This window comes from Rana temporaria, chromosome 3 (genome assembly GCF_905171775.1).
Source record: "Rana temporaria chromosome 3, aRanTem1.1, whole genome shotgun sequence".
Classification (NCBI taxonomy): Eukaryota; Metazoa; Chordata; class Amphibia; order Anura; family Ranidae; genus Rana; species Rana temporaria.
The window spans coordinates 129,160,226-129,186,514 of NC_053491.1; the positions used below are offsets into that span (position 1 = coordinate 129,160,226).

The 26,289-nt window shown below is 43.6% G+C and overlaps 2 protein-coding genes across 2 annotated transcripts in view; both read left to right on the top strand.

The window, feature by feature from the left end:
* HSPA14 (heat shock protein family A (Hsp70) member 14) overlaps positions 1 to 4,941 on the top strand; it is a 44,465-nt gene extending 39,524 nt beyond the window's left edge. The window contains exons 13-14 of the mRNA XM_040343422.1: positions 91 to 161; positions 4,023 to 4,941. Of these exons, the coding sequence (XP_040199356.1) occupies positions 91 to 161; positions 4,023 to 4,101 (150 nt within the window). The 3' untranslated portion in view covers positions 4,102 to 4,941. The remainder of the gene's footprint in view (positions 1 to 90; positions 162 to 4,022) is intronic.
* A 9,696-nt stretch (positions 4,942 to 14,637) lies between these two features.
* The window catches only part of SUV39H2 (suppressor of variegation 3-9 homolog 2), a 39,133-nt gene continuing 27,481 nt past the window's right edge, over positions 14,638 to 26,289 (top strand). The window contains exons 1-3 of the mRNA XM_040343424.1: positions 14,638 to 14,810; positions 21,331 to 21,476; positions 25,579 to 26,250. Of these exons, the coding sequence (XP_040199358.1) occupies positions 14,729 to 14,810; positions 21,331 to 21,476; positions 25,579 to 26,250 (900 nt within the window). The 5' untranslated portion in view covers positions 14,638 to 14,728. The remainder of the gene's footprint in view (positions 14,811 to 21,330; positions 21,477 to 25,578; positions 26,251 to 26,289) is intronic.

Consider the following 26,289-nt stretch of genomic DNA (forward strand, 5'->3'; position numbering starts at 1 on the left):
TGATTTTAGTAGAACTTGACTAAATTTGTTGAAGTAGCTATTCCCCTACAATATGTAGAGAGACAAAAAATGTTTGTTTTTCTTTTACAGATTGTACTTAAAGATCTGCAGAAGAAAGAAAATGGCGTTCATGATATAGTCACTGTACTCACAATGAAGAGGTAAGGTTTCCTTCCTGTGTTTTTTCTGCAGATTAGAATTTTAAGTTTGTGTTACTCTTTCACATCCTTTTTGTTTACAAAAAAAAAAAAAGAAAAGTGTTATTGTGACACTGGAACCAGAGTCGGGGACTACAACAGACCCTAGATTATTTATACATTTAACAAAAAAAATGAGAGACCCTATGGTGCTATATATAATTTTCTTTTTTTTTACCTAACCTTATTTTATGACAGCTGAATGACCTGGTCAGTCTTAACCACTTCCCGCCCGGCATATAGCAGATTGACGGCCGGGAAGTGGTTCTGTTATCTTGACTGGGCGTCCATAACATGCCGGCGCGCACCCACGCGGGATCGCGGCGTGTCAATCTGACACCCCGCATCTCCGATCGTAATAAGAAGCCTCTGACAGATCACATGATCAATCACAGCTGATCATCACATGAACCAGGAAGTGCCGGTAAACAGCATTCCTCGGTTCACACTGACAGGGAGAACCGGTCGGCGGCTCTCCCTGTCAGAGGGGGGGTCTCTGCTGATAATCGGCACATTGGTGATCGGCACAGCCCCATCAGATGTGCCCAGCAGCTGCTAACATGTGCCCATAAGCTGCCAGTCAGTTCCCCATAAAAAAACATCTGACAGTGTTCAGGAAAGGGTTCAGTAAGTGCACGGTATTAGCAATGCTAGAACCTGGCCTAATGGCACAAAGTTCACAAACAAATAAACAGGTAATGTTGCATCTCTACTTCTATGGTGCCACACATGTATAAGGCAAGGTTGGGTGTACTTCTGTGCAAAAGAAAATGTTTGTCTGTTTTTCGTTTCCTGGGCACTGTTTGGGGTCTTTGTATAAAAAGTATTGTTGGACAAATTTCACAAATCTTCACCCAACCGTCTCAAATTCTCACCGTATTTTAGCTTGTACTTTTATCTCCTATGATCATCCGCTTCATCTAGTGGCCTTAATGCAGTATTTTCCTAAAATACCTCAATCAGGAAAATACTGCATTATGGTCCCTAGATGTAGCTGGATATCATAGGAAAATAATTATTAGGCAAAATACAATGGGACTTTTGTGATGGCTGGGTGAATGCCTATGACAGTTGATAAGAAAATTTAATAATTGGACCCCCAAGTGTAGTGGTTTATCTTTTCTAAGTACCAAGATGCCAAAGTGGACCCCCCCCCCCCCCCCATCCCCAACTTAAACTGAAAGAAAGTATTACAATCTGATTGCAAAATTGTTAATTTCAGTTTCTTTGGTGTGTTTGTTCTGTGGGTGGAAACCACATCTTTTAAAAACATACCATCGGCATCAAGCTTTTACTTCCTGTTTCAGTGGCGGCCCAGCAATAAAATCTTGCCTGATCTTGTGCATTCTCTGTATCTCATACAGGAAGATCTCTTATAACACTAGCGATTGTGCATAGGAGATCACTAGAGCTAGTATTGGAAATGTGCTGCACAAAAAAAAGAGACCAACTGCATGCGGTGTATGAGATTTACAGTGGAACCCGGATTGCGAGTAACGCGGTTAATGAGTGTTTTGCAAAACGAGCATTGTATTTAAAAAAATCGTGACTCGGTTTGCGAGTGTTGTCTCGCTAAATGAGCACGATTCAGGCCAAATTGGAGTGCAGTACCGCTTTTGGCCTGAGGTGGGGGGGCGCTGGAGCCATTCGGAAAGGCCAGAGGACAGCACGGCTGACCTCGGCAAATCTCAGGTAGGAAGTCTTTCCGAGGTTTGCTAAGGTGTCCTCTGGCCTTTTCGTCCTTTTCCGAGGCTCTCCGGTGTCCCCCCAATCCTGGAACGAATTATGCTCATAATCCGAGGTTCCACTGTATTTCATTTTGCTATTGAACATGGCAAACCGAGATGGATCTCGTACAGCGCATGTGATAGATTTCCTGGAAGGGTCTGCTGATGTGGCCTTCCCAGGGGACAGTTGTAAGGCCCCTGCCATATCACTGGTGCCACACCAGAACAAAAAGTAACTTGAACAAAAAGAGCTTTTAGGCGCCAAATAACTGAATAGTGTTTTGGGTTGTGAATGAATTAACGCATTTACATTATTATTATTATTTGGGGTGGGGGTGGGGTTAAAAAATTGTCTTGCCAGATGCCATAGATGTTGGAAATATGATAAAACAGCACATTATTCTCTTGAAGCATTCATAATCGTCTAGTATCGCAACATTGTTGGTGTTAAAGTGGTTGTAAATCCTTAAGCCGCGTACACACAACCATTTTTCACGTCATGGGAAAAAACAAAGTTTTTCTCTATGTGATTCTTGTCAAGCCTGCCTTGCACACACACGATCGTGAAAAAAAAAATGCTCTAACAAAGCGCGGTGACGTACGATGGCACTATAAAGGGGAGGTTCCATTCGAATGGCGCCACCCTTTGGGCTGATAATGCGAATTTCCCTTCTCATAACTTGTTTCTGAGCATGCGCGTTTTTTTCCACTACACACGACCGTTTTTTACAACGTGAATAACAATGAGAAAAAATAGAGCATGTTCTAAATTTTTTGTGCCTATTTTTTACATTAAAAAAATGCTCTGGAGCCTACACACCATTGTTTTTAATGACCAAAAAATGGCATTACACCTACCAATTGAAGTGACTATATTGAGGTGATACACAGAGATGAAACAAATCCTCCTACATAAGTTGTACCTGTTTTATCTCCAGCCGTCCATTTAAAGTGCAGGATCTCTCCGCTCTAGAAAAGCAGGGGGCAGAGAGCTGACATTGCATCAGTGAGGAGAGCGCTGAGAGCTGATTGGAGGGAAGGGACACGCTCCCCTTCACACAGCACACAAGACCAGAGCGGAGGCTGTCAATCTGCTGGAGGCCCCGCCCCCATTACCATTTTTCTCTTGGTGTCAGGAAAACTTGTGAGAAGTGACTCCTGCTGATAGCAGGGGACAGAAATGACACTTGGATTGAAACAGTGCTTTGGATTGAAACAGGTACACACTATAGAGGAATATGCTTTGTTCATATTTCAAGTCCTGAGGTTTACAACCACTTTAAAGAGGTTGTAAAGGTAAAAAAAAATCCCTAAATAGCTTCCTTTACCTCAGTGCAGTCCTCCTTCACTTACCTCTTCCTTCCATTTTGCTTTTAAATGTCCTTATTTCTTCTGAGAAATCCTCACTTTCTGTTCTTCTGTCTGTAACTACACACAGTAATGCGAGGCTTTCTCCCTGGTGTGGAGAAAGCCTCTTGAGGGGGCGAGCAGGAGTGTCAGGACACTCTCTACTTTGCAGATAGAGAAAGGAGCTGTGTGTTAGTGGGCGTCCTGACACTCCTGCTCACCCCCTCCCCTCTCAAGAGGCTTTCTCCACACCAGGGAGAAAGCCTTGCATTACTGTGTGGAGTTACAGACAGAAGAACATGAAGTGAGGATTTCTCAGAAGAAATATGGACATTTAAAAGCAAAATGGAAGGATGAGGTAAGTGAAGGAGGACTGCACTAAGGTAAAGGAAGCTATTTAGGGGGGAAACATATTACCTTTACAACCCCTTTAAAGAATAAATTGCCTTCCCAATAAAAAGTTTCATATGCCCTCCTGATGAAAATAATATATGTGAAAACAGATTATAGATTTGAATAAGGTCTTGCTGCCCTGGCTTGTGCAAGATCAGGCACCATTTACAAATTCTAGGAGCTGGGTATCTGCCATACCTGGCACAGCAGTACTTGGGTTGCTGGCCTCTGAGGGTGTAAACACGAATGCCAGGGCACTGAGGCTTCTCACAAGCCTAAATTTGTATGAATGGAACATATGGGACTACATCAGTATTTTGGGTTTTATTTCCCATCAGTTTTTTTCTTTTTTCCCCAGAGATGGATCTTTACATGTAACTTGCACTGACAAAGACACTGGAAGATTTGAGATGATCACAGTAGAAGAGTCGTCCTAATTCTTAATAACCATCTATCAATCCACAAAAAGAACCAGATGTTTGGGAAGATGCCAGAAATGCACCAACCAGGAAAGCTTGCAGTGAACGGCGCATCCGCGTTGCATGTTTTTCTTGCAAATGCTGCGACAATAGCAGAAAATCATATGGTCATAACGGAGGTTTTTTTTTTTCTTTTAATGGAAAAGTATAAGGGTTCTGCTGGCCCTTTTAGCATCTGGAAATATTTCAGTATTCATGTTGCAATTGCCCAAAAGCACAGCACCTTCATATGGAAGTAACATAAAAAATAACGTCATCCTGTGTTATTGGAATATTTTTAAACCCTTCCACAAAGCATGAGAGTTATATCGTCCTTAAAATGAACTGCACATAAATGATCCTTCTTTCAATCAATTATATTGAGATCTGACCCTTTTACAAACACTGTAAAGGCAAATATACTGTGCACTGCAAGTTTAGTTACTCTAGATCTGAGGGGAAGCTCTGCTGATTTCTATCATTCGATCATGTGCAAGCAAAAAAAATGTTTTTCTTTTCCTTGCATGCAATTGGTTATTCTTTGCCTTTGTGAAGCTTTATCTCATTTAGTAAGCTCTGGAGGAAGTACACAGTATAAATCAACCCCATTTGCTCTAGGACTTATGGAGGGCAATTAATAGTCTTACATTTTTCTGTTATTGGAGATCTTTTTGTGTTTGTTAGTATTTTAAAACCTGACTAATCGACATTTAAGTTGCTGTTGCCTTTCTATTTTTGTAAAGAACCTTTAGTTTAGATTACACAAAGTTATGTGCTTTATTTAAACTGTATCCAGTAAAAGCCAACATATATCAAAATCTATCTCATTTGGCTTTTTTTTTTTATTATTTTTTATGTTTTTTTTATTTTTTATGTCTGCTGTTTATTCATATAGTATTTTAGTTTACCCTGCCTGTGGCACATTCCAATTTACACACTCGCCATTTGTAAGATGTGGAGCTAAAGGCCTGAGAGGTGCATCATTGCTGCTTGCCAGATATTCGAATGAGGAACATGAGGACTGTCTAAGAAGATTACTGGCAACTGAGCAGCAAGGGAAAGTGCAGAGATGTCATTGCTGGGGGAAGACCAGCTCAGAGATCAATTTGTCTTAAGCAAGCCAAAGATTATGCATTTTTCTTTCCCTCCATCACAGGTGGAAGGAAAGAAAACTAATTGACCCATCCACACAGAGTTGAAGGGGGAAACCCTCCCGCAGCACTATTGGGTTCTGCAGGTGGAGCCGGGGAGCTGTCCCTGCCGGCAGAACAAAACAATCACTGCTGGCTGCTATAGCTTTGCGGCAGTGATCGCATGCCAAAAGACAGACAGGCTGGTTGTACTGATGTCAATCGATGGATCGCCTTCAGTACAACCAGCCTACCCATAGATGATTGATATTCACACAGGGCCTGATCCACAAAAACCGGCCGTAACTTAACTTTTGCCATTTAAGTTACACCGCCGCAAAATCTCTACCTAAGTGCCCGATCCACAAAGCACTTACCTAGAAATTTTCAGCGGTGTAACTTAAATCCGTCCGGCGCAAGGCGTTCCTAATCTAATGGGGCGAGTCCCATTTAAATTAGGCACGCTCCCGCGCCGGACGTACTGCGCATGCTCCCGACGTTATTTTCCCGACGTGCTTTGCGCGGATTTACGTTGCGCCGGGTTTTGAGAATCGCGAGAGTTGCGGCGGAAAAAATAAAAATAAAAATAAATAAAAAAGACAGCGACGCGGGATAGAAGGGTCTACTTTTACAAGGTGTAAACAGTTTACACTTTGTAAAAGCAGCCCTAATTTTGCGACGGAAAACTAATACGGAGAAAAAAACGAAGCGTAAAAGCTTCGTGGATCTCCGTAAGTGCTAATTTGCATACCAGACGCTGGATTTCGACGAGAAATGCCCCCAGCGGCGGCTGCGGTACTGCATCCTAAGATCCGACAGTGTAAGTCCCTTACACATGTCGGATCTTCTGCCTATGTATGAGAAACTGATTTTGTGGATCAGTTCCAAAGATAGAAACAGGGATATGACGGCGTATCGGATACGCCGGCGTATCCCTTTTGTGGATCAGGCCCACAGTCCCTGCCGAACTGACCAAGATTCGATTCAGTCCTTGCTGAACCATCTGAGATTCAATCCATCTATGGCCAGCTTTAGGGACCTCATACAATCTTTGTACAGTCAACTTTAGATTTACAAACTGTGTAATATGGGACCTGTCCAATCACACAGGCCCTTGTACTACATAGTTGTTTGTCCTTTAGATCTACCATCCTATTGTAATGTGTGCAGTGAGCTTTAAAGTGGACCTGTCACTAAAATAATCAATGCCTGGACATTTTTCTTTTTATGACCCCCCCCCCCCCCCCCCCCCCATTGCCATAACATTAGTTAAATGAAGCAAAGCCTGTGTGGAAAGGTTGAGTAATACATTTACCACCCTGAGCATGTCTTTTGAGATTTTGGCACTTGGCATTCTTTGGGATCTTGCTGGAAAGAAGATGAAGTATGAAAGCTGCAGTACAAAAAAGAGTGATGTGATTATATTTACGCGCACACACACACACACACACACACACACACACACACTTTTTCACTATAGTGCTTTGTCTTTTCTCCGCTCTCCCCAATGGGGGATCGGATGAACATGGACCGTGTGTCCGTGATCATCCGATCCGCAGACAGAAGAAATAATAGGGTTTTCTTCCGTCCGCAAAATCGGATCTTTGCGGAGGTGGGTGTTTACGGGTGTCAGCGGATGCTCATCCGCTGACACCCACAATCACATGAGGACCAATATGTGTCCCTTTTTCATCCGCAAACGGATGGATGAAAAGCGGACATATGGTCCGCACGTGTGAAAGGGGCCTAAAGCTACTATATAAATGTTTATTCCATACTCCATTTTTCAGATATTTGCTGCTGCTCCAGCCTCTTTCTTGTCATTGAGTAAGATCATGTGTGTCTATCGATTGTTGTATTTTGCATTGGTTGCCAGATGTTGCCGACCTGAATCTGTTTGAGGATCGCATCCTTAGGAGATGTTTCACAGCTAAGCCAATCTTACCCAATGCAGCGTGTACTAGTAAATAACTGGCAACTCTGTACCTCAGCCCTTTTGGACTTGTATTCACCCACTGACCTGGAAGGTCCACGACTACTACAATACTCCTAAATAGAAGTCTATATAGAGCCTTACAAAACAGAGGACGGAGGAATAACTCACTTCTGAGTCTTATTCAGTTGGTCCTATGTGGTTAAAAATTTTTTTTTTTTTTTTTTTCGAAAACTGAACGGATTCCCCCATCCACAAGTCAGGTCGATGGAGGAATCCTCCCCACTGTGTTGCTGTATTCTGAAAGTGGGGACTACTTCACTGTGAGAATGCGCTGATCAAAAGCCAGTTTGAGAGAAGTTGATTTATTACATGGATTTCTCTGGCATAGGAATGGACATGGATGGATTAAAATTTGGCCAATCCCTGCTAAACCAATACAATTTTGATTCATCTATAGCCAGCTTTTCTATTTTTTAAAGAAGCTGTTTTACTGATCCCCCTTCTCAAACTGATTTCCAAATGGGAAGGTCCCCTATCATTACAACCACCCAGTGTGCTCTCTGTGTTTTATAATGAGAAAAGCCTGCCGTTTCAGTATCTCTTTATGTGATGATGAGCTTTAGAAAATATCTTGCCAAAAATTTAAATGTGGAGAATGCCCAAAATTTGGCACACACTGGGGGCATACTGTACATAGTAGATGCCCTCAGGTTGACACTGGCTGCAAATTAATATTTTTTTTACAAACTTCCTATTTCAAAGAAAAATAAAGAACGTTGACTGCTTCCGGATGGCCTACCGGCATATGTACTGCGGCAGGGCGGCCTGGCTGCGCAAAATCGCGTGCATAATTTTGTGCACGAGGTCTGGGGCGTGCACTGCCGGCAACCCGCTCCCGCTGTGATTGGACACAGCAGGACCGGCAGATGCAATGTTCATAGAGAGGCAGAACGGCAGTCTGCCTATGTAAACAAAGCAGATCGCCAAGAGGAAAAGAGTTCTTGTGTTTCTGCAAAGCATAAACGTGGATCTCTCTCTTTCCCCAGTCAAAGCACTACCCCCACAGTTGTAGAACCCCCTAGAGACATGTTTAACCCTATGATCACCCCTGATGTTGACCCCTTCCCTGCCAGTATCATTAGTACAGTGACAGTGTATAATTTTTTTTTTTTCTTTAGCACTGATCACTGTATTGGTGTCACTGATCCCCAAAAAATGTCTGATCTGTCTGACGCAATGTTGCATTCCTGCTAAAAATCGCTGATCGCCTCCTTTACTAGTAAATTAAAATTCCATAAAAATATCCCATAGTTTGCAGAGGCTATAACTTTTGCTCAAACAAATCAATATACAGTTATTGGGATTTTTTTTACCAAAAATATGTAGCAGAATTACATATTGACCTAAAATTGATGAAGAAATTTTGATATTTTTTTATTTTATATTTATTGGATATGTTTTGTAGCACAAAGTAAAAAATATTGGGTCTTTATTTGTTAATAAGCGCAAATAAAAACCACAGAGGTGATCAAATACCACCAAAAGAAAGCTCCATTTGTGGGGAAAAAAAGGACGTTTTATTTTGGTACAGCATCGCACGAATGCGCAATTGTCAGTTAAAGTAAGGCAGTGCCCTTCACAAAAAATGGCCTGGTCAGGAAGTGGGTAAAGTAGTTGTAAAGACAGAAGTTTTTTTTTTTTTTTTTTTAATCTTAATGCATAGAATGAAAAAACCTTCTGTGTGCATTAGTCCCCCAAATACTTACCTGAGCCCCATCTTGATCCAGCGATGGTGCAGGAGTGTCTCGGCTGCCTCCCTTCCTCATTGGCTGAGACAGCAGTGTGGCACCATTTGCTCCCGCTGCTGTCAATCAAAGCCAGTCGACCAATGAGGAGATAAAGGAGGTGGGTGTGGGCCACGGCTCTGTGTCTGAATGGACACAGGGAGTCGTGGCTCGGGTGCCTCCATAGCAAGCTGCTTTCTTTTGGGCCCTCAACAGGAGGGAGGGGCCAGGAGCACCGAAAAGGGACCCAAGAAGGTGATGGGGGGCCGCTCTGTGCAAATCCACTGCACAGAACAGGTAAGTATAACTTGTTTGTAAAGTATTGTTTCTTTTTAGTTAAAAATAACAATTAGGTACATCTTTGCAATACATACACATTTCTCTAAGTTTTGTTACTTGAACCCTTTCACTGCTGCCAGAATAACTATGATGGAGGTGGCAGTCCTGGTATATAAAACTCCTGGAAACTATGCCTTTGCTTGCATTTTTCTCCCAACTGATGACTTTCTTGCTGAAGAAAGCCCCCCCCCCCCCCTTCCCATCTGGCCACCATGTGTCCTGGGCTCACCTGTACCTCTGACATGCCCAGGATCTGTTCTTGATCTCCTTTGGGTAGTATAAAGCCAGGAGCGCTCCGTCGAGTTTATATCTAGGTTCATAGCTGGTCCGGCTCAGCTTAAACAGTGCAGAATTGACATCAGGGATCTAATAGACCCCCTTAAAGAGAACCTAGCATAGTACAGATGACATCACCCGAGCCGAGCCACGACTCCCTGTGTCCATTCAGACACAGAGCTGTGGCACGCACCCACCTCCTTTCCCTCCTCATTGGTCGACTGGCTTTGATTGACAGCAGCGGGAGCTAATGAAAAAGTGAGTCCCAGGCAGCCGAGACACTCCTGCACCATCGCTGGATCGAGATTGGGGCTCAGGTAAGTATTAGGGGGGCTGCTGCACACAGAAGGTTTTTTCATTCTAAATGGTTTCTTTCATCCCTCATGATGGCAGTAAAGTTAACGCAGTATTAAACCCAAAAGCAAACATGTATTATGTTGCAGCTTACCAATTCTTAGATGTGGGGGCTGCATTTTTTATTTTATTTTTTTGCTTTTTTTCTACTTTAATCTGGCAAGTAAGTTTTTTTTTTTTTTTTTCCCCTCTTTCCAAAAGAACAAGCTGTTCTGCAGATTATATCAGTTACGGGGCTGAAACAAACCATTTACTACTGGCAATTTATTTACATAATACCTTTTGTCCCAGTTTGGAATGGCTGAGCAGGACTGCGTCTGCCTCGTTTTTGTTCTAGGGGCAGGACAGGAAGTTCCCCTCCCACTGCCAGGAACACAGCGCTCTATAGTTCATGTACAGTGTACATCATTTGATTGAGGCATTTAGGACTTTTAAGGTACGGTATGAACGACATGATACTTTTGTTTAAAATTACAAATATTCATTACACCAAATGTTAAAATACACCCATAGAAATGGAGTTGGGAAATAAAGAAACACAAAAACAAAGAGAAGATTATTGGTCCATGGAGGACACACCACCTTTCTAACAAGGCATAGCTTCCTCTAATACAGATTGGGTAATAAATAACGTATCCTCCACAACATAGGGAGCTTCAATCAACATACAGTGGAACCTCTGATTACAAGCATAATCCATTCCAGGAGAATGCTTGTAATCCAAAGCACTCGCATATCAAAGCGAGTTTCCCCATAGAAGTGAATGGGAACAAAGATAATTAGTTCCGCATTGACTTCTATTGCATGCAATATCGCACGTGGCCAGAGGTGAGGTGGGCGCTGGAAAGACTCGGATATTATTCCACACAGATCACATATGAAGCAATTAACCACAGCATGCATAAAGTCTGGTCTTATAAATATTGCATGGCTCCATATCAACTAGGACAGACAGCAGAACTGAACTAATATCGCTCAGACATCCAAAGGGAATACGTACCTACAGGCTGTCAAATCAAAAACGCAGCAAACAACACCACCGCCGGCCGTCCTGCAGGTATCACCCTGGTACCATTTTTTTTTTTTTTTTATAGCTGATGGTAATCTTTCTTGTAATTACAACTGGAGCGGTTCACCAGCGGCTCGATTGTTATTACAAGCAGTGGGAGCGTTCCTTTCTGTGGCTCACCCAGAGTAAATAAAAAAAAAAAAACTTTACTTCTCTTTTAAATTTTCATGATGATGAAAAAGTCTGTCAGAGCGTCTGAATGTAGAAGTAGCCTGGAGATCGGCTTTGAGGACTTTTGGAATGTCCAACTCGTGCATCAGTTAGGAAGGCTGGCAGCACCCATTCACTGGAGAAATCAAATATAAATGCCACTTTTGGGACACAATGGTCTCAGCACAACCCTGTCTGGGAAGAACATGGAATAAGGTTTTGCCGCCCCCATTTCTTGGAGTTCCGACACCCTTCCCCCTGAAGTTATGGCTAATAGGAAAGCCATTTTTAAAGGTGCTATGCCATCAACAGTCTTCTGTCGGAGTCCGAGGAAGGTTTGCTAGAAAATTGAGGACTACTGGCAGGTCCCACTGAGGGAACCTATTTCTCTTGGGAGGGCGTAGTCTAAGTAATGCTCTTATGAAGTGCTCCACCAGCAGGTTTGCTGCCCATTTCTTTTGGGTAAAAGCCAAGATGGCTGATATTTTCACATTAAGCGAACTGAGCCCCAAATCTAAGTCGGATTGCAGGAAAGACAGGATTTGGGTCACTAGGGTCAAACTGACGTCCAGCTACAAAGCTTGTGAACCGATTCCATATTCTGGAGTGGATGGCATTGGTTGACCCCTTTCTGGAACTTTGTAAAGTTCTAATACCATATGGAGAACATCCTAACTCTTGTAACCCCTGCCTTACAATCTCCAGGTGTCTAAGGGCAGTCGTGATGGTTGTAGACAGGAGATGAGGAGTCACCGGCAGAGTGATCGGTGTGCACACGCTGAGATCCATGGTCTGTGAGGCCAGTAAGGAAATACTGTGATGACTCTCAAATTCTGTCAACAATCTCCTCAGGAATTTCAGGATTAAAGAAAATGGAGGGAAGGCATAGGCCTGTTGCCCAATCCAATCCAAGGATGGGTAAAGGCATTTGTCCCCTCCGCTAATGGATGAGGGTAGCATAAGAGGAACCGGCTCACCTTGCAGATGGTTGATGAGGCAAAAATATCCATCTTGCAGACACCCCCACTCGTGGATGATCTGTTTAACACTTCGGGGTGAAGGGACCATTCGTTGGGGTCCATGAATTGTCTGGCTAGGCAATCTGCTTCCAAGTTCTGACAGCCTGGGAGATATATGGCCCTCAAATCTGGGAGATATTGTTGCGCCAATGTCATGATTGGTTGCACCTCTCTCAAGAGGGATTGGCTGTGCGTCTCGCCTTGTCGCTGTATGTAGGACAATGCTACCGTGTTATCCAGATGGAGCAAGACCCTGTATGTGAAGCAGCAAGGTGGCCAACGTCATAAATGCTGCTTGAAGTTCCAGAATATTGGAAACTACGCCCTGAGTGGGAAATTCCCCTCTGCCCTGGATCTTGAGTTGTTCGCAGGTGGCGCCCCACCCTGCTGTGCTGGCATCTATGGTAACAATGATCCATAGCTGCGGCCCTAATGGACGTTTATCGTTTTTTCGCCTACCACTAGAGACTCTGGCGCCTCCAAAAGTGTGAATCACACGCAAAGTTTTACCACCCCAACCACTAGTGTGAATGAGCCTCAATTTACCACAGGGGCAACTGGACAGTGGCATGCACAGAGCAACTGCATCAGCACTGGTTTAACACCCATCTGTGTACATACTCTCCTCACAAAAAATAATCCTGCTCTCAATTTCTCCCACCTGCTCCCCCCGACCCTCCCAACCATCTTAACACCCTTTGCTTGGTCCCTGACACACACACAAAAAAACTACAACTCACTATGCTGCATGCACTCATATTCCTTGCACAGTAATCAACATAGAAGCCGGTAACATGGAGATTCTGCCTCCACCTCTGTGAGCCTCTTGCAGCCAGTCAGGGCAATGGCAAGATGGAGGCTCCTCCTCAGAGGCGTTGCTAGGAGGGTGCGGGGGGTGCGGTCCGCACCGGGTGACACCCGCTAGAGGGGTGACACCATCCCGTTTTTTTTTTTTTTTTTTTTTAGCTGACATGCCCAGTCTGTCCTGTGCAATCCCAGCCTGCCCTGTACCACCCCAGCCTGCTCTGTACCACCCCAGCCTGCCCTGTATCACCCAGCCTGCCCTGTACCACCCCAAACAGCCCTATACCACCCCAGCCTGCCCTGTACCCCCCCCCCCCAAACAGCCCTGTACCACCCAGCCTGCCCTGTGCCACCCCAAACTTTCCCATGCCACCCCAACTTGCCCTGTGCCACCCTAACTTGCCCTATGCCACCATAACTTGCCCTATGCCACCCCAACCTGCCCAATGCCACCCTAACTTGCCCTGTACCACCCCAACCTTTCCCATGCCATCCCAACTTGCCCTATGCCACCCTAACTTGCACTTTACCACCCCAACCTGCCCTGTACCACCCTAACTTGCCCTATACCACCCCAACCTGCCCTATGCAACCCTAACTTGCCTTATACCACCCCAAACTACCCTATATCACCCCAACATGCCCTATACCACCTTAACCTGTCCTATACCACCCCACTACACCAACCTGCCACTATACCACTATATACTACCCTAACCTGCTACTATACTGCCCTATACTATCATTTACAGGGGCTGGTTTGGGGTGCGCCCCGTGCGCTGCCTGCTTGGTGCTGGGCAGCCTAGACAGAGGGGGGGTGACACCATGTTTTACCGCACCGGGTGACACCAACCCTAGTGACGCCACTGCTCCTCCTCCATGCCCCTTCTGTGGCCAGTCAGAGCTGTCGGCAACTTGGAGCTCCGCCTTGACGTCCTGTCTGCAGCCAGGCCATGTGACCAGATGTCCCCGGCCCTGCAAAGCGGGGACAAGACCAGGGACAAATTTCCTCCGGGGACAGTCTTCTCAATACGGGGACTGTCCCCGGAGACCGGGGACGTCTGGTCACCCTATTTTAAAGCGTCACCTATGGATAGTAAAATGGATGGTGTTTGCCACCGTTGTGCTGGCGTGCGCAGTTTTAAAGCATAATATGTTTGGTATCTATTTACTCAGCGTGACATCATCTTTTATATTTGACAAAAATATTGGGTTATGTATTTTGTTTTTGCATTAAAATTTTAAAAAGTGTTTATTTTTTTTCCACAAAAACTGCGTTTGAAAAGCCGCTGTGCAAATTCTGTGTCACATAAGAAATTACAAAACTGACCACTTTATTCTTTGAGGCCTCTGCTTTAAAATAATATATGATTTTCTATATAAAAAAAAAGATTTTCACTTGGAAACAAAAAGTGCCCAGTCTCCAGCAAAACAAGTCCTGGTCATGAAGGGGATAAAACCTTGTGGAGGTGAAGTGAGTGCCTGTCTATGGAATGGGTGGAGTGTTTATGTAGTACAGTCAGTCTATCACTCCTCCCCATACTGTAGTGTGTATAGCAATGAAGCTGAGCTGTCAGCACAACATTGGGGAATCCTTCTAGCTCTGTACACTGCAGATAGCCCATTGGCGGCAAACAGCTCACATTCAAGTTAACCGCTTTCTGCTGATTGCTCGGCCCTTCCGTGACGTTACCACGTGGGCGCGTCTAACCAAGCCGGTAACGCGAGCTGATTGGACGGCTTCGATGGAAGACGGTAGAGGGGGCTGTGACGTCACGGATAGAGTCGCTGATTGGCGGGGGGACAAGATGGCTGCGGCGCGAGGAGGTGAGTGTAGAGCTGAGGTAGTAAGCGCGCGGGATATGAAGTGCGCTGTGTTGTGTGTGAGCGCCCAGTGATAGGAGAGCACGCTCCTCTATACACAGCACTGGGCTGTATATACCGCTCTGTCATATCCACACGTCCTATTCCTTATGTTACAGTACACTGCATTGTGTGGGGACCTCACATAGACAGCTATAATACGCCTGTGTGTGCGAGACCTCAGAGAACTGACCACAGACATTACATTAGAACTAAATGCAAAACTTCGGTCTATCTCCTAGTGTGTGTATATATATATATATATATATATATATATATATATATATATATATATATATATATATATATATATATATATTTTTTTATAGTGTGTGTTTAAAAAATATATGTATATCTGTGTCCCATTAGTGAGATTTCCCTTTATCCCTTTATGTCCCAAAACCAAAACAGGAAATGAGAGGAAACCCTCCCCCCCAAGTGTTGTCACCAGAACCCGTGTCCCCATTGGAGGATTTTCCCTTTGGAACTGTCAGTTCACAATGTGGGATTTTATTTCACTTTCACTCTCAGTGATGAAGGTCACCAGGACAATAAGTACCCTTTACACATGTGGTGGATTGCTTTTCAGAGGGGCAGTCAGGAGGCAGGCCTGTCCACCACACACAATCTGTTCAAGTGAATGGGGTGCACAGCAACCTTGTGTAGTGTGTGGATCATTTTTGTTTTGTGTGGAATGGGTATACTCCCTCTGTATATGTCTGTCCACCTGTGGAATGGGTACACTCCCTCTGTATATGTCTGTCCACCTGTGGAATGGGTATACTCCCCCTGTATATGTCTGTCCACCTGTGGAATGGGTATACTCCCTGTATATGTCTGTCCACCTGTGGAATGGGTATACTCCCCCTGTATATGTCTGTCCACCTGTGGAATGGGTATACTCCCTGTATATGTCTGTCCACCTGTGGAATGGGTATACTCCCCGTATATGTCTGTCCACCTGTGGAATGGGTACACTCCCTCTGTATATGTCTGTCCACCTGTGGAATGGGTATACTCCCTGTATATGTCTGTCTACCTGTGGAATGGGCATACTCCCTCTGTATATGTCTGTCCACCTGTGGAATGGGTATACTCCCTGTATATGTCTGTCTACCTGTGGAATGGGTATACTCCCTGTATATGTCTGTCCACCTGTGGAATGGGCATACTCCCTCTGTATATGTCTGTCCACTTGTGGAATGGGTATGCTCCCTCTGTATATGTCTGTCCACCTGTGGAATGGCAAAAGAAAGAAAAAAGCGTCGCCTTCTAAGCGTAGTAAGTCAATTTATTAAAAATGTGTTTAAGCCCAGGTTCACACTGGGTACGATTTGAGATGCGATTTCACATGTCAAATCGCATCTCAAATCGGCAGCATTTTACCGCGATTTTGAATTCGCAGCAGTGTGAACCTAGCCTAAAAACCATATACGGCAAATACACTCACAAACGAGTTATGTGGCAAGGCTTATCTGTATACGTTCATCCGCTATGATCCCAGGTCCAGCTGGTGCTCATCTCGCCTTGTTGTTAGGCTGGGTCCCTGTAGCTCCTTGCCTCAATCGGCAGCGGTGAAAATTCATGGCGCACTCCGCGGATGCAGAAGGAGGACAGAGTTCCTAAGCGCACTGCCGCTAGTGACGTCACGTCCGGATCAGGAGTAGGCGGGGAGGCGTTCGAAGCATGCTTTTCATCAGGCTCTATCCTATATCCCAGATAGAGCCTGATGAAGAAGTGAATATGTGCACAAATTCCAAAAATTATAAATGTGTTTTAAATATTTAATTAAATATAAGTCCATAAAACACATCAAGTAGGTTTGTGAAAAAATTATAATGGCTTCCAATCTTCCACCACACCCGGTGTCAGTGAATCCTCTCCCGTCAGATGCAAAACTCACCAACTCAAATTGCCTTACACTCTCGTGTTCGGTGTGTAAACGTGTACAAAAATACCTCACTGGTAGGTATAGCAGATAATCCCAGTTCCAACCAATTCACGCCGCGTCCTTAACAACCAATGAATTGTGAGCTGTGCCTAACCTCCACCTGGCTGATGGTTATCGGGGGCTGCAGGCGGGGGCTTATCGGAATCTGGAAGCCTCTTTTAACAGGGTTGAGGGGAGGACACCGCACGCGCTTCCCTTTTTTTTTTTTTTTTTTCTTAATATTTCATTGCCAGCTTCTCCTTCTTTTTTTTTTCCTTTTTTTTTTTTTTCTCTGTTCAGCTGCTAGAGGGGGCACACAGTCAGAACAGTCCATGTGACACTCTGCACAAATGTTTTATCAAAGAATAAGACACGATAAGCCTGCAATAGAGCAGTCAAGACCAATATTGGTTCCTTGATGGTACTTGCAGCCAAGGACATCTACACACCAGAAACACTAGAGCAGCGATCTCCAAACTGTGGCTCGGGGGCCAGATGCTGCCCTTTGCTTGCTTTTACCTGGCATATAGGGCACCATTTCATCCACTGAAGCCAACATTGGGGCATCATTTTTAGAGGTAGACCGATATGGTTTTTTCTCTGACCGATGCCAATATTTAGAAATCGGGGTGGCCGATATATGATGCCGATCTATGCGGCCGATATTTTATTTGTGGCACTGGCTCGTGGCACTGGATGCCACTAATTGGCACTGGAAGATGGCACCAGCAGAAGGCACTGATTGGCAGGTGGCACTTATTGGCACTGGCAGGTTGCACTGGATGGCACTGAAAGATGGTACTAGCAGATGGCACTGATTGGCAGGTGGCACTAATTGACACTGGCAGAAGGCACTGATTGGCAGATGGCACTGGTTGACACTGGCAGATGGCACGTGGCACTGACGCTAACAGGTGACACTGGCAAGTGGCACTGACTGGCAGGTGGCACTAATTGGCACTGGATGGCAATAGTTAGCACTGGCAGATGGCACTGGTTGCATTGGCAGGTGGCACTGATGGCTTTAGTTGGCGCTGGATGGAAGGTGGCACTGGTATTGGCACTGGATGGTTGTATTGGCACTGGTATTGGCACTGGATGGTGGCACTGGTATTGGCACTGGATAGAAGGTGGCACTGGTATTGGCACTGGATGGTGGCACTGGATGGCACTGGATAGAAGGTGGCACTGGTATTGGCACTGGATAGAAGGTGGCACTAATTGGCACTGGATGGTGGCACTGGATAGAAGGTGGCACTGGATAGGTGGCACTGGTATTGGCATTGGCAGATGGTACTGGACGGCAAGTGGCACTTATTGGCACTGTCAGGGGGCACTGGTGCAAAAAAATATAGTGTCACCACCCTCAGTACAACAGACCCCCTCCCTTCAGGATAGACACCCACCCCCCCTCCTCAGTACAGACCCCCCCCCCCCATAGTACAGACACCAGAGAGCGGTGTCTGTCCCACGAGCGCGGGCCCCTCCTCCTCTGTGGGTGTAAACAGAGAGGAGGGCCGCCGCGCTGGGTGTACCAAGATGGCCGCGGCTCCGGAGCTAGGCCGAAGCCGCGGCCTTTCCTGATGCTGTGACCGCTGCGGCAATCCGCGGATTGCCGGCGCGGTCACAGCATCAGGAAAAGCCGCGGCTTCGGCCTAGCTCCGGAGCTGCTGCCACCGCTAGTGGCCATGTTAAATATCGGCCAAATTTGGAGAAAAATCGGCCGATCCCGATTTCTCCAAAACGGCCGATGTATCGGTTTTCCCCACTGAGCCCAATGAGGGGGCACAATTCCTCCCACTGACACCAAAGATGGGGCATTTGTTTTTTCTCACTGACATCAGGACCTTTTCTCCCCACCGTGTTCACAGTATGTGTCCCCCTAAAGCCTGGAGGACCGTAAACTAGACGATTGTTTACAAAGTTTGGAAATCCTTGCACTAGAGGAAAAACTTGCCTAGTCCAGTGGCACCAGTCCTTCAGGGACTAGACTTCCTTCTAGAGACTCACTGTCTGGACCTGTAAAGCACCCTGACAGCGATGTGTCCTGATACACTGTGTTCTGGAGATCGCTCCCCTTAGGATTCGGCTTGACTGAAAGCAAAACAGTCTGTCCCAGCTGTTGTATGCAGGGTCTTGGTACAGTCCTTCTTGGCATGCTGATGGTAGTGACCAGTGTGGATGAAGCCCTGTGTGTGTGTGTGTGTTAGGAAGAATAGGCCAAGAATTGGGGGAACTAAAGCCCACAAAAGTACCTTCAGAGAGACTTCTGTAGGCACATCTATTACATAGAGACACAAGCTAAAAACGGAAGCTTGGCTGAGCTCGGAAGAGATATGTCTTGGTGGTGATTCCTGCCTTATTTATTTTTTTGGCCAATGTCCATTCACATGAAGGTGGCAGCATAAGCCAAGTAGTCATGTTGATGGAGTCCTGTGATGTATGATAAAAAAAATGATATTTAGTGGGAATGCTCAATAGCATTCCCAGTATTGTTATTTGTTTTTTATTAGTGGGAATGCTCTATAGCATTCCCAGCATTGTTATTAGTGGGAATGCTCTATAGCATTCCCAGTATTGTTATTAGTGGGAATGCTCTATAGCATTCCCAGTATTGTTGTTCGTTTTTTTTATTATTCTATTTCACTTAAGGACCTTGGCTGTTTTTCAGATTTGGCGTTTACACGACTAAAACGTTTTTTTTTTTTGCTAGAAAATTACTTAAATCCCCCAAACATATATGTTTTTTTCTAACACCCTAAAGAATAAAATGGCGGTCATTGCAATACTTTTTGTTACACCGTATTTGCGCAGCGGTCTTACAAGCGCACTTTTTTTGAGAAAATTCACTTTTTTGTATTTAAAAATAAGACAACAGTAAAGTTAACCCAATTTTTTAAAATATTGTGAAAGATAATGTTACGACGAGTAAAATGATACCCAACATGTCCCGCTTCAAAATTGCGCCCGCTCGTGGAATGGTGTCAAACTTTTACCCTTAAAAATCTCCATAGGCGACGTTTAAAAAATTCTATGGGTTGCATATTTTGAGCTACAGAGGAGGTCTAGGGCTAGAATTATTGCTCTCGCTCTAATGATCGCAGTGTGGTGTGAACACCGTTTTCATATGCGGACGCTACTCACGTATGTGTTCGCTTCTGCGTGCGAGCTCGTCGAGACGGGGCGTTTTTAAAAACATATTTTTTTTGTTTTCTTATTTTTTTGTTTTAACTGACAAACCAATAGTTTTTCCCCCCCATTTGTTACATTATAAATAAAGGAAATCCTGATTATTGTTAGTGTTGGATGGAGTGGAGAGGGATTATTAGAACCTGTCAGGCTTTTTCCTTTAAAAACAATTGTCCGTTATTTTTTTTTTTTTTTGAGTCATCATGAGTTGTTGTTTTTGAAGACTCAAAAATAAGAGGATTTTTCTTAACCACTTGCTTACCGGGCACTTGAACCCCCTTCCTGTTCAGACCAATTTTTAGCTTTCTCACTCTTTGACAATTGCGCGGTCATACAACGCTGTACCCAAATGACATTTTTATATTTTTTTCCTGCAAATAGAACTTTCTTTTGGTGGCATTTGATCACGTCCTGCGGTTTTTATTTTTTTGTTTAAAAAAAAAAAAAAAAGACAGATTTTTAAAAAAAACAAACAAAAAAAAACACAAAACCGTTTTATATTTAGTGGGAATGCTTCAGCAGTCCCACTATTATTTTTTTATTTATTTTTACTTTTTTTGGCTCTGTGTAACTTCTGCATACTTTCAGCTATTAAAACCATTCAACTTTAAAAATGTTTAGCTCATTCAGCTAATGATGGGACGACTTCTTTTTTTTTCTACTATTTATACTTTTTAAAATATTAAGATTTTTAACACTTTTTTTAACATTGAAGTCCATGAGAGCATGTGACAGTTTTTGATGGGGCAGTTTTTATGGGGCAATAGGATGGGGGCAGTTTTTGATGGGGCAATATGATGGGGGGCCAGTTTTGGATGGGGGAAGTTTTGGATGGGGCAGTAGGATAGGGGCAGTTTTTGATGGGGCAATAGAATGGGGGTAGTTTTTGATGGGGCAATAGGATGGGGCCAGTTTTTGCTGGGGCAATAGAATGGGGCCAGTTTTTGCTGGGGCAATAGAATGGGGCCAGTTTTTGATGGGGCAATAGGATGAGGGCAATTTTGATGGTTCAGTTTTGGATGGGGGCTGGTTTGATGGTAGTTTTGTGGTGTTAATATGATGGGGGCAGTTTTGATGATAGAAATGTTATGCGGCAGCTCCTGCAAAAAGTAATTACTTTTAAAAAGATGCTAATTAGTGGGAATGCTGATTCTCCCTTTAACTTTTTCTTACGGATTTAAGCTGTTCATCCAGTTAGCTTTAGCAATTCAGCTATTCAGCATTTTCTGCAGGAAATACATTTTCTAGTTCAATCTATATTCTGGGCTGTAGCATTACAAAAGGTAGAAGCGTACACGTAAGGTGAACACCTATACATGCAAATTTTATATAGGGGAAATCTAATGGTGAATTCTGCTTTCACAGATTGGTGTGTGCCATGTCTTGCCTCCAATGAAACCCTTCAAGAGATATGCCGCAAAGAATCCCTGATCTGTAAACGCATTGGAATAAATAAAAATAATCTAAACAATTATGAAGTGGAGTATCTCTGTGACCGTAAAATGGCAAAGGTAAGCTCTCCGTTTTTATTGTGTGTGTGTGTTTTTTTTTTTAGTTTATTGTGACACTAAATTCAGGCTTAAAAACAATAAAGTCTATTTAAGTACTGTATGTATTCTTAACTCAATAAAGTACCTTCCAATGACTCCAGATCTCCAATTTGTGTATTTTGTGCTGCTGTAATCCAACTTCCTGTTAGAAGGTGGCTATGTTCTTTCACCATGGTCTTGCTGTATTTAGGAACATAACCAGGTTAGGATCTCACAGAGGCAGAAAAACACAGTAAAAAAATATTTAATGTAACATAGATTACAGGGCCATTAAGTAGTGGAAGTGTATGGATTGATTTTTGAAAATAAGGTTCATTTTTAGTGTCAGTTTTAACAACAGATTGAAGACACGCATATGGGTTGCTGGGTATAGCATGGGGACACATTAGAAGGCTTGAGCTGCCATTGTGCTCTGATGGGCTTCTGGTGTCCCTGTGCCTTTGAGGTGTGGGCACCCTCCAGGCATATCTTCTCCTTATCAATTGCTATATTCAGTATGTTCCAACAAAGGAGTCTTGATGAGGCACCCTGGATCATTGCTCCCTGCTTGAATCCACACGTTCTCCCATGTTTTCACTAGTTCATTCTGGTGTGGCTCCCTCCTCTGCATTATCCAGAGAGGAAATTTCTGCAGTTATGTCTTATTTTATTTAAATTTAGTGTACCAACGTCCTGATAGAGTGACAATGGAAATTAATGGACTAATAAATTGGGCTTTTGGTGGTACAGGTAGTTAATGTAAAAGATATATAAATATTTATTTGTAAAAAACGCATAAATAGAAACTTGTATACACAATTTCATAAGACAGTGTTGGCATATGATATCCGTTCATCTAACACCAAATAAGAGAAGGGTTTATACTTTATGCAGATACATTCATAACATAGGAACGCATAGCATCAGAAAGATATATATATATATATATATATATATATATATATATATATATATATATATAAGCTCTTAGTGTTTGAAGCTGAAACCGATATGCGTAATAGTATCGGCGTCCGATGCACAGGGTCAATGCACAGGCGTCCGTAATGCACAGGCATCCATAATCCCGTGTGTAGCAACCCTTCTCCGCTCTCTGGTTTTTTTTTTTCCCCCTGGCTGTTCTTGTTGCGACGGATGAGACACCATCATACCCACTGATAGAACTACCTCTCTGTCGGTCGGTGCTGAGGTGGTTCCCTCTTCTCCAATGTTTGGCCAATTGGCAACCTGTTATTTGGAGTCTATTCAAGCCTAGGGTCTGCCAGAGGTGTTTCGGTCGGGGTCTTCACGCCTATCCACTTTCACTGTTTACCAACAGCTTGTGTTATAGCCCAACCTTTTTGATTTCTACACACAACAAGCACCTACCTCATGCCCAGGAGGCTGGTTAGGTAAAAAGCGTTGTACATTCCTTACCCCATTATCAGTGGTTGGATCGACTTTTTGAGATTCGATTGATCCACTCCTATCCTAAGCAAGATCTACTATTACGCATATCGGATTCAGCCTCAAACACTAAGAGTTTTATATATATATATATTTCTGATGCTATGCGTTCCTATGTTATGAATGTATCTGCATAAGTATAAACCCTTCTCTTATTTGGTGTTAGATGAACTGATATCATATGCTGACACTGTCTTATGAAATTGTGTATACAAGTTTCTATCTATGCGTTTTTTTACAAATAAATATTTATAGATATTTATTTTACATTACTGGTAACTACCTGTACCGCCAAAAGTCCATGTCTTATTTTATGACTAAAATCGCTGCCATGATAGCTCACTCAGGGCCACAAGTGTACTTCTACACTTTCTCCTCCACCTGCAGCTGTTTGCATACACTTAGCGTGTTTCCCCGAAAATAAGCCTGGGTCTTATATTAATTTTGGTAACAAAAGACACAGTGGGGCTTATTTTTGGGGTAGGTCTTACCATGTAATGTGCTGTCTTCTCTTCCCCTCTCTCGACCTGCCTGTTAGGAATCCCCAGTGTTAACTTAGTTAAAATGCTTGTAAAATCTTGTAATCCACTCTATTACTGTAGTATATATTGTACAATGTGTGTATTTCTGTAATATAATTGTGCCAAATACCTTCATTATAGCACCGCTCTGCGCTTTTGTGACCTGCCGGAGCTCTCTTCCCTGCATTTATGTTACAGAAACACACACATTGTACATTGTGTACTACTGTAATAGACTGGGTTATAGGATTTTAAACTAGGGCTTCTTTACGGGGTAGGGCTTATATTGCAGTCGTTCTGGAAAAGTACGCTAGGTCTTATTTTAGGGGTATGTTTTATTTTCGGGGAAACAGGGTAGTTGAGGTTAATTAAGGGTGTAATTGGGACATTTTGGATGGCTTTGTGCCTTACCTGCTTTATGCAATGGTTTTGCACAAAGCAGCCCTGATCCTTCCTTTTTGGGGTCCCCTGCTGGCTCTTTCTGCTCCTTTTCAGTGTCTGCCCCCATAGCAGGCACTTGCTATAGGGGCAGATGTCTGGGCTCGCTCCTGAGTCAGCTCTGTACACGTGTGGTGGTGTGCGGAAATATGTATCCCAATAGGAATGATTAGAAAAAGCTCTGACTGTTCATTCCAGTATTTAAGGATCTCATTGATCTTCTTGGCAGGGTCTGCCCTGCAACCAACCATGGCTGTCAGGTCCATTTGTCAAACGCTGTGGAGGTATGGACCAAGGATATGACGAAGGCACCTGATCCTCGCGTATCACTGGTTTTGAATCGATTAGAACTCATTCATGTAGCCCAGTGTTTCTCAATTCCAGTCCTCAGGCCCCCCCAACAGGTCAGGTTTTCAGGATTTCCATTATTTTGCACAGGTGATTTGATCAGTTTCACTGCCTTAGTAATCGCCACAGCCTTTTCATCTGAGGGAAATCCTGAAAACCTGACCTGTTGGGGGGGCCTGAGGACTGGAATTGAGAAACACTGATGTAGCCCAACACCACTGTGTTATGGATATTGTATGACTCATATGGTGGTGTGTGTGTATGCACATATTGGAACTCTTTGAAAAGTGGGTTTTTGGCAAGGGGGGTAGTGGGGTTTTGCCTGTTGGCCTTTATGACCAATCTGGACTAAAAGCATCTCTGATGTGTAGGTATAGAACATAATATCCATGGGAAACAAGCTGGAATGTTCTTTTCTGCAAATACTAACAGACCGTCACACTGTTCTGGCACAACTTCTGTCTCAACTTGCCATGTTTCTAGAAAGGCATGTTTTTATTTTATTTATTTATTTAAGGTTTCTACTCCACTGTTCTTATTTCCAGAGCAAATGGGGGCATATGCCCTATTCTGGACTTAAAAGCTCTGGGTATCTTCATTCAAGTACACAAATTTCTGAATGGCGATTACCAGGTCAGTCATTGCTTGGATGTCCACCTACTCAGGAAATGGTCGGTACAGACTTTTTGGTCCATTTCCAACATATTGTTTATCCTTGTAGAGATGTTTGGTTGGATCCTGAGCATCCAGAAGTTGGTGCAGGAACTGACTCTTTGCTTTGAGTATTTAGGTCTGTCTTCTAGGTACTGATCGGTTCAAGGTTTTTCTTCTGGAAGCCAAACTCCTGACCTATGATCTGAAGCTGTAGTCCTGTAGCCGCCCCCTCTCAGCTTCTGCATGAGGGTTCTGGGTTTGATCTTGGCCTCCTTCAAGGCAGTTTCATATTCCCAATTCTACTCCAGACTGTACGTAATTCAACTTTCTAGTCTCTGGATTTATCGATTGATCTGACATCCAGGTCATCTCATGTTTGGTGGCTCAAATCTAGTCCTGTAGTTGGGGAAATTCTTCCTCCTTTCATCAGTCTGTAAGATTCTCAAGACAGAATGCAAACTGACCTTAATGCATAGACTGCATTAAGGTGAAAAATCTTGAAACTTTACAACCGCTTTAAACTTTTTAATATTTTTTTGTAGTAAAAAAATAAATAAACCTGCATCAACAGAAACTGCATATGTACAGTATGTTTGTATGTTAATAACTAAATGCTTCTTGTGAAATTTTAAAATTCTTTTTTGTGTATTTATTTTAAGGGTAAAGAATTATTTCTTGTGAAGTGGAAAGGATGGCCAGAGTCGTCTAATACATGGGAGCCCGCAGAAAACCTCAAGTGCCGGGCACTTTTAGAGCAGTTTTACAATGACTTTTACTTATATTTATCCAAACTTAATACTGGTAAATTAAGTAAGCTAAAAATCCACATTAAATCTGTGGGCGAACCCGCTGCTGACTTTTTAGTGAAGAAAGCTAAACAACGAATTGCACTCAAGCGTTGGGAGGAGGAACTGAACAGGAAAAAATCTCATAATGGAATGCTGTATGTAGAAAACAATGTAGACCTTGAAGGGACTCCCAGAGACTTCTTTTACATTAATGATTACAAGACCACTCCTGGAGTTATCACCTTGGGTGAAGCCATTGTTGGCTGTGAATGCACAGACTGCTTTACGGGTAAATGTTGCCCTATAGAGGCAGGCGTTGTCTTTGCTTACAATGAGCAGCAACAAATTAGGATTCAACCTGGACGCCCTATTTATGAATGCAACTCTAGATGTAAATGTGGTCCAGATTGTCCAAACCGAGTGGTGCAGAAAGGACCGCCTTACTCTTTGTGCATCTTTAGGACAGAAGATGGACGTGGCTGGGGGGTTAAAACACTCCAGAAAATCAAGAAGCACAGCTTTGTTATGGAATATGTTGGTGAGGTATGTAAATATGTTATTGTCTCTGTAAATGTAACCAAC